The sequence below is a fragment of the Rutilus rutilus genome (assembly GCF_951802725.1).
Source record: "Rutilus rutilus genome assembly, chromosome: 19".
In the NCBI taxonomy this organism is placed as follows: domain Eukaryota; kingdom Metazoa; phylum Chordata; class Actinopteri; order Cypriniformes; family Leuciscidae; genus Rutilus; species Rutilus rutilus.
Window position 1 is genome coordinate 35206529 of NC_140232.1, and position 14338 is coordinate 35220866.

Here is a 14338-nt window from a genome sequence, read left to right on the forward strand (position 1 = left end):
TTTACATGTGCATTATGAATTACACACAAACCCTCAATGCATGGATTATTTGGGTGCATGCATGCATGTATATGTAGCCACTGATGCTGTGAGGACAAAATGATTAGGAAGATTAGTGTCAATAACTACACCACAGTTGGTCTAGCTGAGCTTTAATTGCAAAAAAATCGTTTACAGTTTCCCTGTACCATGTTTCACTGGTTCTCAATAGCACGATCACCAATGAATTAAAAGGTAAACAGCAAAAAGGAAATATGTTTATGCATAACATAAGTTACAAATAGTGCTAATTAAACAAAAAAAGGCAAAAATAGTTATACAAGTGCTTTGATATTTACAGCGTATAAAAATGACCAACAATAACAATAAAAATGAATAGCCTAAAATATACGCACAATAGAATTCAATGCCATAGACTCTTTGGTTGTTCATATTTGGCCCATATACATCCTTTACTTTTTCCTATGACAATTTGACACAATAAACTTCATCAGACAGGCCCGTTCACACCAAGGACGATTACTATAGTTTTGAAAATTATTCTAAATGTAAAAGAATAGTGAGTCCACAGCACAACTATGACGATAACGACACAGAGGAACGATATATATGGTCGGAATCAATTCACATTTTTTTTCCAGCTGATGACCGATGAAAACACTGACGGCCAATCAGAATCCATCCTGCTTTAAAGAGTTCGAGAATTTAAAGCGACAGACGCTCTTATAATAAACAATGATATGGTGTGAACAGATAGTTATCATTATTGGTGTGAACAGGCCTTAAACCACAGAAATAAAGTGTCTGTGTGCAATGCAAAACTGTTGTATCTGAAGAAATATAACACTGCTTGCATATGTTGGTTACCGCACTACTATTATAATCAGATGGGAATGTTGGTTCGGAGCGTTTGATGGATCGGGATGCAAAGGCTCAGGTCTGAGAGGGTTAAAAAGGGCGTGTCTTTCTGAAATCAGGAGGGAATACAGCAAACTGGATTCTGGGTCGTCTGACTTAAATACTCACTGGTCAGAGTTTGACATTTTCTTAACTTTTAGTGGCATGACAGGAGTGATTTCTTCATGTTGTTATGCCGTATCGTTCCCAATGCTCTCTGACGCTACATAAACTAAAGTAGGAACCTGTAGCTGAACGTACACTCTTAAAAATAAAGGTGGATTATTGGCATCGATGGTTCCATGAAGAACCTTTAACATCCATGGAAACTTTCCATTGTAGAAAAGCTTCTTTACAGTAAAAAAAATCTTTAGATTCGTAAAGTCCCCCTGTGGTGAAAACCCAGCTTTTAATGTTGTTTATATGTCTATGTGGTGTTTTTAATATGAATTTACACATGATTTGTCTATAAGCATAAGTCGACACCATTGCTGAGTATTTCCTCCTTAAAACTGCAGTGAACCAAAGACAGTCTCAAAAACACGCTTTGAAATCGCTGGTGTTTCTGACGTCACAAACTACCTTGTAACCAATCAGATCAACGTGTGATCGTCAACCAGTGGATCTCTGAGTGGAGGAGGGGCTCATTTGCATCATAGAACCGCGCATACTAAATGAGGCAAGGGTGTCGAGTTACATTCAAGATATTTTAAGCCATGAAGATTTTTTTTTCCAAAGAAAAAATGCTTAAATATGTTATTTTGGTGATCAAAGATGAGTTTTAAGGGATAAAATGATTGACTTTAAAATGTTCTTCACACCATAAAAAAAATGCAGAAAAGTTCACTGAAAGGTTCTTTGGGGAACCAAACAATGTTCTTCTATTCGAAACCCTTCCCTTTGGAACCTTTATTTTTAAGAGTGTATAGATAATGTGGTCAAATCCATAATGTCTGTAAGGAAAGAGTCACGTTACACTGTCACAGTTCAATAACTGTGGAGCGCAGTATGAATATTGTTGCACTTATATTGTACAGTCTGTGCTCACTGTCTCCACTGTTCCTGCATTATGAAAAGTGACAAACCCAACTTTTTTGCCTGTAGTTTTATACAAGTGATTCAATTTCGGTGGAATGTTTGTGGAAAAGATCTGAATGTTAACTGTAAACACTCCTTCCGTTCACGGCAGTGGTTTAGTCTCACTTCGTGCTGCCATAGTGATTTGAGGAATCTGACGTTTCCCGAAGGCTCGTGTGGGAAATCTCCTCGTCTTTATTTGACACACACTTAGTGGTGAAGAGATCCGACACAAAGAACACCTGCGTTGTGAAGGTGAAAAATTATTAAACTGCACGTCTGTGCTGGTTTTATATTAAAGGGATAGTTCACCCAAAAATTTAAATTAGCCCATGATTTACTCTCCCTCAAGCCATTCTAGGTGTATATGACACTCTTCTTCCAGACGAATACAATCAGAGTTATATTAAAAAATGTCCTGGCTCTTCCAAGCTTTATAATGGCAGTGAATGGCTGTTTCTGTTTTGAAGTCCATAAAAGTGCATCTATCCATCATAAAAGTGCATCTATCCATCATAATAGTGCATCTATCCATCATAAAAGTGCATCTGTCCATCATAAAAGTGCATCTATCCATCATAATAGTGCATCTATCCATCATAAAAGTGCATCTGTCCATCATAAAAGTGCATCTATCATCATCATAAAAGTGCATCTATCCATCATAAAAGTGCATCTATCATCATAAAAGTGCATCTATCATCATCATAAAAGTGCATCTGTCCATCATAAAAGTGCATCTGTCCATCATAAAAGTGCATCTATCCATCATAAAAGTGCATCTGTCCATCATAAAAGTGCATCTGTCCATCATAAAAGTGCATCTGTCCATCATAAAAGTGCATCTGTCCATCATAAAAGTGCATCATGCAGTCATTCACTGCCATTATAAAGCTTGGAAGAGGAAGGACTTTTTTAATATAACTCTGATTGTGTTCATCTGACAGAAGAGTGTCATACACACCTAGGATGACTTGAGGGAGAGTAAATCATGGGCTGATTAATGGCCGTACGGCACACGTTCATGAAATCACTTACAGTAAACAGCGCCACGACGGCTCCCTGTACGAGTCCGGTGAGAACGTCACTCCAGTGGTGTTTATAATCCGAGACGCGGGAGAGACCCACATACAGAGAAGCGGCGATGAACGAGACCTGGAGAGTCGGCCGCACCAGTCGAGCCCATCTAACCCTCAGCCTGGACTGCAGATACAGCTTCACAAAGGAAAACATACTGTATATTAACATAAAAAATAAATAAATATATATATATATATTGACTTAAATATATGTCACTTAAGGCAAGACAATACTACAAACTAATTGATACTACCATACTACCCCAGATGATTGTACATAAAGACAATTGTTTTGTATTACAAGTTTTCTGAAGTGTTATGTTTATGCAAATGAGGCATTATCTAAACAAGTTTATATCTCACATTTCGGACTTTTTTTCTCACAATTGCAAGTTTATATCTCGCAATTCTGACTTTTTTCTCGCAATTCTGACTTTTTTCTCACAATTGTGACTTTATATCTCGCAATTGTGACTTTATATCACGCAATTCTGACTTTATATCACGCAATTCTGACTTTATATCTCGCAATTCTGACTTTATATCTCGCAATTCTGACTTTATATCTCGCAATTCTGACTTTTTTCTCACAATTCTGACTTTATATCTCACAATTCTGACTTTATATCTCGCAATTCTGACTTTATATCTCGCAATTCTGACTTTATATCTCACAATTCTGACTTTATATCTCGCAATTCTGACTTTATATCTCGCAATTCTGACTTTATATCTCGCAATTCTGACTTTATATCTCACAATTCTGACTTTATATCTCACAATTCTGACTTTATATCTCACAATTCTGACTTTATATCTCGCAATTCTGACTTTATATCTCACAATTCTGACTTTATATCTCGCAATTCTGACTTTATATCTCACAATTCTGACTTTATATCTCACAATTCTGACTTTATATCTCGCAATTCTGACTTTATATCTCACAATTCTGACTTTATATCACGCAATTCTGACTTTATATCACGCAATTCTGACTTTATATCTCACAATTCTGACTTTATATCTCGCAATTCTGACTTTATATCTCGCAATTCTGACTTTATATCACGCAATTCTGACTTTATATCTCACAATTCTGACTTTATATCTCGCAATTCTGACTTTATATCACGCAATTCTGACTTTATATCTCGCAATTCTGACTTTATATCACGCAATTCTGACTTTATATCTCGCAATTCTGACTTTATATCTCGCAATTCTGACTTTATATCTCACAATTCTGACTTTATATCACGCAATTCTGACTTTATATCTCGCAATTCTGACTTTATATCACGCAATTCTGACTTTATATCACGCAATTCTGACTTTATATCTCACAATTCTGACTTTATATCTCGCAATTCTGACTTTATATCTCACAATTCTGACTTTATAACACGCAATTCTGACTTTATATCTCACAATTCTGACTTTATATCACGCAATTCTGACTTTATATCTCACAATTCTGACTTTATATCTCGCAATTCTGACTTTATATCTCGCAATTCTGACTTTATAACACGCAATTCTGACTTTATGTCTCACAATTCTGACTTTATAACACGCAATTCTGACTTTATGTCTCACAATTCTGACTTTATAACACGCAATTCTGACTTTATGTCTCACAATTCTGACTTTATAACACGCAATTCTGACTTTATATCTCACAATTCTGACTTTATAACACGCAATTCTGACTTTATGTCTCACAATTCTGACTTTATAACACGCAATTCTGACTTCATATCTCGCAATTCTGACTTTATATCTCGCAATTCTGACTTTATATCTCACAATTCTGACTTTATATCACGCAATTCTGACTTTATATCTCACAATTCTGACTTTATATCTCGCAATTCTGACTTTATATCTCGCAATTCTGACTTTATATCTCGCAATTCTGACTTCATATCACGCAATTCTGACTTTATTTCTCACAATTCTGACTTTATATCACGCAATTCTGACTTTATATCTCACAATTCTGACTTTATAACACGCAATTCTGACTTTATGTCTCACAATTCTGACTTTATAACACGCAATTCTGACTTTATATCTCACAATTCTGACTTTATAACACGCAATTCTGACTTTATGTCTCGCAATTCTGACTTTATATCTCACAATTCTGACTTTATAACACGCAATTCTGACTTTATAATACGCAATTGTGACTTTATATCTCACAGTTCTGACTTTATATCTCGCAATTCTGACTTTATATCTCGCAATTCTGACTTTATAATACGCAATTGTGAGAAACAAAGTCAGAATCGCAATTACCTTTTTTATGTTTTATTCTGTGGCGGAAACAAGCTTCCATAGAAAATACTGTAAACCGATTCTGACTCCACATTTTTAGGAGTAGAATGTTGTATATATATCAGGCGAACAATATTTGAACAAAGCTTCAGAATATAGATATGAATAAAACTCTAAAGTTTGTTGTGTGTAAAACTGAAGAAGAGATTTCTGACTCAAAGACTTAAATGTGTATTTTGGATGTTTTCTTTTCACTGGTCTAAAAGAAGATGTTATGGAAGCGTTTGGCCTGTAGTGTCTCACCTTAAATCTGATGTAATATTCTCATAAGAGCACACTTACAGCGAGGAACAGCATACAGTACATGGAGAACGATGAGTGACCAGAATAAAAGGAAAGCCTGTCAGTAGAAGATTGTACATCATTATTAGTAGATTGCATTGTTTTATAGCCTAAAATCAATGAATGCACTTGATAAAACAAAGTCCTATTGCATGAGACCATCAGAACTGCTCAGTGTTTCCCTCACCGGCCTTCATTGGTGACTCGTGGATCTCCGGTGCAGGTGAAGTTCTCGATATACCCCGATCTGCAGTCGATGAGGCTCCAGTGCGGTTTGCAGACGGTCAGGAAGTGAGGTCTCAGGCGGCCGATGGTGTATTTGGCGATGTCGGTCAGCGACTGGCTCAACGCCGCTCCGAACACGAAGCATCCCACGGCCTTGTACACACACACTATATATTCATAACGTAAAGAAGCTCTGGACCTCAGATAGATCGAAAAACACTCGCCGAAGACGATCTGTGTGAAGAGAACAAGCTTGGAATAAAAAATTTATTGACTTTATATCTCACAATTTCAGACTTCATAACTCGCAATTGCCATCTCTGTAATTATGAGATTTAAACTCACAGTTGCAAGGGGGAAGAAAACTATTGACAAACCCAAACTGACAGATCACAACTGTGAGATAAAAAGCCCCAATTTCCTTTTTTATTTTTTAATCTGAGGTGGAAGCAGCTTCCATACAAATTGAGCATGTTCATATTTATTGTTTATTATTCAAATGAAGCAGTACTGATTAAGAAAGCAGTCGAAGACTTACTAAATGAGTCAAAGGTATCGAGTTACATTCAAACTATTCTAAACCCAAAAATGAAGATTAGCCCATGATTTACTCACCCTGAAGTTATGTAACAAAATGTCCTGGCTCTTCCAAGCTTTATAATGGCAGTGAATGGGCACCATATATTTTCCTAGGATGACTTGAGGGAGAGTGAATCATGGGGTAATTTTCATTTTTGGGTGAACTATCCCTATAAGGCATGATGACATTTTTTTTAAGGAAAAAACGTTTAAATATGTAATTTTGGTGATCAAAGGTGAGTTTTAAGGGATAAAATGATTGACTACGGGGGACTTTAAATGTTGTCACAATTCATAATTCATAACTCTGAAGAAAAAAAAGCTGTAATTGTGAGAATTAAACACAGTTGCAAGGGGAAAGAAAACCTGAATTGTGAGATAAAAGATAAACGCAAGCTTCCATACACATGACTCTAATTGAGCGTGTTAATTGTTATTGTATATGAAGTTTATTGATGTGGCAAATGAAGCACTACTGGTTAAGAAAGGAAGGCTTACCAGCAGCAGAGCGAATGGAATCATTATTCCCATCAGTAACTGGTAAGATATGGTGTCTTCTTTAAAAGGGTACTTGATGGTGTCGTCGCTGCAAAAAAAGCCTCTTTTGAACGGCGTGTGCTGAATATTCAAGACCGCGAACGGAAGTCCAGCTGCAAAAGAAGAACGTCTCACATTTACATTTACCTAGCAACACAATAGCAACCACCCAGACCACCCTAGCAACTACCTAGCAATGCCCTAGCAACCACCCAGAATACCCTAGCAACCGCCTAGCAACCGCCCAGAATACCCTAGCAACACCATAGCAACCACCCAGAACACCCTAGCAACTACCTAGCAACCAGCCAGAATACCTTGGAAACTGCCCAGAACACCATAGCAACCACCTAGTAAACCGCCTAGCAACCGTACCGAATTTTTCCACTGCAAGCACCACTCACATTTTCTTCAGTTTTTGATTTTGTTTCACTAGAGTGTGCAGGACACTATAGTTCATCTATGTAAGTGAGGAGAGCAAAATAAAGTAAACTGTGACATATAATACCCAAATATTCTTCATACAGTGACTACCAGTAACATTTATAATATGGTTATATGGTATTATCTAATTGTGTAGTTAAATTTAACAGCTGACAGATATTCAACATAATTCATGTGTGAGACAGTCTAACAGAAGGACGGACAAAACCAGTCAAATATCAACTGAGTTCTGCTCATATTTTATTACCATCTTCTAAACTATAGCGAATAAACTGATAATGTGAGAAATGTTGAAGATGTCTGAGTAAATGTTGGTTTGCCTGTATGTCACCGTTCCAGCGGAAACAGAAGAAATAATCAAACTAACAGACAGACTGTTAAATGTTTCTTCACTGGTGAATTTTATTTTATGTTAGACGAACATGTACACAGTAAAAAAAAACGTTGGGTTATTTTTTAACCCAACCGTTGGGTTACGCATATTGGGTCATTATGTTGGGTTTTTTCATTTTCCAAAAATGTTGGGTCATTTTAAACATCGTTGGGTGTTTTTCCTAACTGGAGAGAAGCAGAGGGTGTTTCAGTGCAGATTCAGCTTGATAATCAAATTACTCCACATGATTTAAATCAAGTGTTCAACAATAGAGGTTCAACAAAGGCTCTGTATTCTGTCTCGCCAGACTATAGACTTATTATTCTAGCATTCGTATACATCCAATCCAGACTGTGGCCATTCACTTTCATTGGGAATCACAGTCTCTTGCCCACAAACATTCTATGCATTTCTATTCAAGATCTAATAATGCATATAACATTGAGCTAATAGTGAAGTGGCTGTAAGCTAACCAAAATATCACGAGTCGCACGGGGATATCTGCAGCAATAGCCAACAATACATTGTATGGGTCAAAATGATCGATTTTTATTTTATGCCAAAAATCATTAGGATAATAAGTAAAGATCATGTTCCATGAAGATATTTGGTAAATTTCCTACCGTAAATAAATCCAAAAATATTTTTGTGAGTGGATGCAGCAACATCAAGGACTTCATTCGGACAACTTTAAAAGAGATTTTCTCAATATTTAGATTTTTTTGCACCCTCAGATTCCAGATTTTCAATAGTTGTATCTTGGCCAAATATATTGTCCTATCATAACAAACCACACATCAATGGAAAGATTATTTATTCAGCTAAATCTCAATTTAAAAAATTTACCCATATGACTGGTTTTGTGATCCAGGGTCACATATGTTCTAAAACATTTAGCTAACGTGTCTATTATGTTGTGAAAACGTTACTTCTAAATGTTGAAAACGTCCAGTTAAAAAAAAACAAAACTGTTTTGGTGATGCGAACGTTACATTGTATCATTCTTCAAACATTACGCGAACGTTACTTTTAAATGTTCTCTGAAGGTGATGATACACAGGGCAACTTTTTGAGCAATGTTGCTGGGCAATCTTGCCGAGCGATTGTTGCTTGGGCACTTTCCCACTGAAAATGGGCAATACATTTCTATCTGGATAATTTAGATCGGTCGTGGGCCCGTTGACGGCAACATTGCTCAAAAAGTTGCCCTGTATATCATCACCTTGAACATTCTGAAACAAGTAGTAACATTTAAAAAACGTTAGACGAATGTCCAACTAACCCATTTAAGACAAAAACATATTTTTGTAATAATATTTTTGTGCTGATGTTTTGAGAATATCATTAACACCAGATAACTTTGAAAGAACGTTCTACTAATGTTACTGGAAGAACGTTTGTTCTTAACGTTGTTTCTTTTTCCAGAACGCAGCTAAAATGTTACTGTGCTTTTACTAAACATGTGTGAATGTAAACGCAACTTATGGTAACACTTTATTTTACAGTGTCCCTTTGTTACATACTTACCATAGTAATAACAGTAAATTATGCATCATTACATGCAACTAACCCTCAACCAAATCCTAATCCTGCCCTAACCCTATAGTAAGTACATGTAGTTAATTAATATTACTCTGTACTTTAATATATAATTACACTGTAACAATGACTCCTTCAAATAAAGTGTAACCAAACTTATCTGTGAGCACTTACTCTTATCTCACCTCATAAAAGAACTATATCTCTATACAAACTTGAGCACTTTTCTGAGTATAATAATGAGGTTTTGTATTTTATCACATATGTTAGTGTAAATGTAATCTGTGGAGGGGCGTATGTATATGTTGAGTATGAATATGGATGTTTGTAACGCTTGTTCACTGATATTCATTGTGCGAAGCTGCAACATTGAAGCGTTTTTGTAGCGTTGCGACATTGTAGCGGTGTCGCGCCTGTGAAACACTGTTACATTCAACAGATCTATAGGAATCTGAAACAATGCATTACATAACGCCGATCAAATGAAGAAAATAATCAGCTAAGGCAAATTAAACAGACAAACCGAGGCCAGAGGAGTGTGTGAGTGTGTGTGTGAGTGTGTGAACTCTTACCGAGCAGCAGACAGCTGACGTCCACACTAATGCTCCAGAATCCTTTAGTCTCGAACATTCTCAGTTCCGCAAACACTGGAGTCTTTGAAGAACTTACAGTTGAACATGTATCTTCATCAGATAAAACAATGAAAGATGTGCGACGCTATTTAACTTATTAACAGGAACACATCAGTTAAGCTGTAGATAATCTGGTCATCGAGCGAGAGAGAGAAACACCCGGTGAGTTTTCCGTTCCTGTCGTTATTAACGAGCGTGAATCTAGTGAGTTTATGGCAGTGTTCCGATGTTTGTCGCCGTTACATCTCCGGTTACTTCATATCGCATGATGATGAGGTCAATCCCTCTATCTGTCAATCATCTACAAGTTCCGCCCACCGCTTCCTCTTCCTCAGACTCTCACTGAGAAGAGCTTCTGCATTCTCATTCACTTTCATTACACTCAAAATACTGTTTAAAGTATGAAGTCATATATATATATATATATATATATATATATATGACTTCATACTATATATATATATGTGTGTATTTATACAGAGCTGCAACATTGTAACGAGTTTGCGGGACAGTGAAACATTTGTTACATTCATCAGGTGAGAATCCCCTGCAATAAAATAAAACAAACATCACCTACTAAGACAAGTTAAATAGCTAATATATTATATTATTTCTAATATATTATATACTAATATATATATAAAAGATCAAGTTTATTTAAATGGTGCTTTATGCAACACAGATTGTTTCAAAGCAGCTTCACATAAATATAAAGGATAAATTATGCAAACTTACAGTTCAATTTAAAAACTTTTGTGAATGAGGGAACATTAAGGGAATGTTTTCTCTATTTTATCATTTTGCAAGTATTATAGTTTTGAATGTTTAAAAAACGCACTAAAGTCTAACTAAATTGTTTCCAAAAAAAGTTCTATGACTGAATAACATTTGTGCTGATGTTTAGAGAACATTATTAAAGACCAGATCACTTTAAATGAATGTATTTTACCGGAACACACACACACACTCACTCACTCAGTGTTGTTCTGCAGGACTCACACACACTCACAAACACACACACACACACACTCAATGTTGTTCTGCAGGACACACACACACACTCAGTGTTGTTCTGCAGGACTCTCACACTCACTCAGTGTTGTTCTGCAGGACTCTCTCACACACACACACACACACACACTCACTCACACTCACTCACACTCACTCACACTCACTCACACTCACTCACACTCACTCACACTCACTCACACTCACTCACACTCACACTCACACACACTCACACACTCACACACACTCACACACACACACTGTTTCAGCTAGAAAAAGAATTTGTTCAATTAATACACGTCACAATAAATGGACTCATTAGTTCAGTCAAACACTTCATTTAATATTTTTTTATACTTTATTTTATGCCGTGTTTAACTGAACACGCTGACAGGAGGAACACAGTGAAGAGGGAATGTCAGCACTCCTCATGTTAATGCTACACGCTTATAATTAATACACAGAACATAAAGACTCTTCATGAACACAGATGATAAACAACCGAAACAAAGACTTGAACTGGCCATCCGTGACACCGCGAACACAACCTGTGGTATAAAACTAATCTCCAGTGGCTAAACAGAACAGACATCCGACGCTTGTATATGATGAGCGTTTGTACATGTAAATCCCAGACGGAGCTCGTGATGATGATGATGATGACCTCACGATCCGATCATGTCATAGACGTAGATGTGATAGTCATCGTCGAACTTGATGAAGTAAACGGAGGGTTTGGCCTGAACCTGCTGGATGATCGTTCCCATTCTCTGCGTTCCCTCTTTGTTCTGACACTCCACCTGCTTCCCGACCAGCGATTCGCTGACCTCTCCCGGCTCCCGGGTCTCGACCGGATCCTCTGCCGGAGGGAAACGCGGAGCAAAGCTTTAATAACCAGCCGAATCATTCATAAACTTAAGCTTGTAAAAAACATCAAATATGTGACAGTAACTGATACAGTGGTCTTCTTCATGGAATGTGATTCTGATATCATATAAAACATTTATTGAAATAAAAATAACATAACACACAAAAATACAAAAGTGATCCCAGTTCCCGGATCTGACCAGATGACAGAGCTTTAAGTGAGGTCAGCAGGCTCGTGTAGCCGCATCTGTAAAGGCCCACTCAGGAGGTGTTTATAAATGTACTGAAGTGACAGATCTCTGGTGTTGATGTGCGTTAGAGAGGAGATCAGTGTTTCATATGATGACATTAAAGGTTTCGAATAAGAGATAAAAATAAGGTCAAAAGATTGAAGTCTTAAGGGGATCCTTTTAAAGGAAAAATCTTTTTTTGAAAACGAATGTAATTTCTGGTAAAGATGTCTTAAGTTTGGCTAGAGTTAAAGATGGACGATAAAGTCTGATGTTACAGTGAGAGTGCAGTGAGTCAGCTAAACGCTGCTATCTGAGCCCGTCATGAGTGATAACGAGCTCTTTTATACATTTAGAGGGCAATTTGTATTTAAATGCTTTAAAAGTAAAACTGAAAACATTAAACGATAGAAGTTTATTTTGGGAGCAGTGACTCCTCTGAGTCTCCACAGGGCCTATGGCTCAGACCTACTGAATGGATGGTTGTGATATCAGAGTATAATCTCAGCAGTGCTAGGGTGATTAAAGACTGCTGTTATTAACACTATTAACACTCCTGAGTGTGTCTTCTCTGAGCTCGAGAAAACAACTCATTCTGTTGAAGAAACCGGTCAGAGATTTCGTAACGAGAGAGCGGTTACCAGCGCACACCAGGGGATTTCTCAACGGCCGCTTAGTTCCTCTTTGGCCAAACAGGAATTTCTTTTATTTGAATAATTTCAGGAATTTGTTTTATTTTATTTCTATAAATAAAAAGAAAAAGAAAGATGTAATACAGTTAAAATGGTACATGCTATGTGACTGTAAACTGAAGGATGAATTCAGTACAGACTTTAAGAGCTTAGATGGATCATTATGGGTTTTAATTAGTTAAGTTGTTTATTTTTTAGTTAGACAACCATTGTGTTGTGAAAGGGTCTATGGGGGGGGGGGATAATGGATTTAACATCCATCTTCGCTTATTAAAGGAATTGGAAATCATAGTTTTATAAAAACTAGTGTAGGCCCTCATGATTATAGACACTGAGTATCTGCGGGTCGAGCCCATGCTGGGAGTACAGCGACAGTGCTGGCTTATTTAGCCCGGCTTCCGGAGAACAAATATGTACTTTGATGATAATGCCAGGTGTTGGGGTGGTAAGCTGCACTTGAACACACGAGAGAACTACAGCCGACTGTGTGAAGAACACAACTGTCTGCATCTATATTCCTCTATATTCCTCATTCAGAAAGGGAAAGGGAAAGCGACGCTGCAGGCTACAGATACACACACCCAAACCGTTCTGAAGATCAGTCCTGCTAAGCACTTTCTTCATTCCACTCCGCTCATGTTAATATTGAAATATCCGCCCAGGAACACTCAGGGAAGATGCCGTAACATCAGCTTCTATCTGTACCGCAGGAAATTAACTTTTTTGTCCACCGGCCACTGTGGCGGATGGATTTCAAAATCTACCAGCCACTCAATGTTTTTACCAGCCACTTTCTTGTTTTTAACCGACAATGTGTAACTGCATGTGAAAATTAATACTACAAGATCTACAATACTTATGCAGTTTATTTAATCTCAAGTCTCAATGAAATACTGACATTTTCTCTTTCTCTCTTATATATATATTTCTCTTTTTTACCTGGATGTGGCATTTGAATGATTCGTGGTCTTTTATGGCTTCCAGGTTTAGGTTTTTAGTCCCAACAATGAAACTAGGGCTGGGCGATATGGACCAAAAGTCATATCCCGATTATTTAGGCTGAATATCGATATACGATATATATCCCGATATTTTTTCCGCAAAGTGAGAGCAAATGTTCAGTCAAAGTCAAAGCCAAATATGACATGTCACAAGTAGTTTTATTGAAACCGACTATTTCCACACACACAAGTACTGTCCCCCTTTACTTAACATAAATTGTAAGAATATGACTAAAGACTAGTACTAATAAATAAACATTAGGCCTATGCTAAAGCTATTAAATAGCAGTCCCAAACTAGTTTTTGTTAATACAATGTTGGTATGAGCCACTAGAGTCATATAAAAATATAAAAAATAACACAAAGAAAAATAAAGTGGATAATAAGTGTTAATATGGAAATGACAGTTACCATGGTGAATACACAATATTAACTCAATTAGTAAAAATTGATCATTTTAAATCGAATTTATTAGACCTATCAACTGGTGTTCCACAAGGGTCCATACTGGGCCCAATTCTTTTTAGCTTGTA

General features: G+C 36.9%; 2 protein-coding genes across 2 annotated transcripts in view; both read right to left on the reverse strand.

Moving 5' to 3' along the window:
• Positions 1-136: 136 nt before the first annotated feature.
• Positions 137-10387, reverse strand: plpp1b (phospholipid phosphatase 1b). The gene is made up of 6 exons (XM_084390511.1): positions 9948-10387; positions 6981-7132; positions 5866-6137; positions 5679-5736; positions 3013-3189; positions 137-2216 (listed from the first exon to the last, which is right to left on the reverse strand). Exons 1-6 carry the CDS (start codon positions 10003-10005, stop codon positions 2097-2099), a joined length of 837 nt encoding a protein of 278 aa, XP_084246637.1. The 5' UTR covers positions 10006-10387; the 3' UTR covers positions 137-2096.
• Positions 10388-11354: 967 nt separating this feature from the next.
• spinb (spindlin b) overlaps positions 11355-14338 on the reverse strand; it is a 7880-nt gene continuing 4896 nt past the window's right edge. The window contains exon 5 of the mRNA XM_084389542.1: positions 11355-11874. Within this exon, the coding sequence (XP_084245668.1) occupies positions 11681-11874 (194 nt within the window). The 3' untranslated portion in view covers positions 11355-11680. The remainder of the gene's footprint in view (positions 11875-14338) is intronic.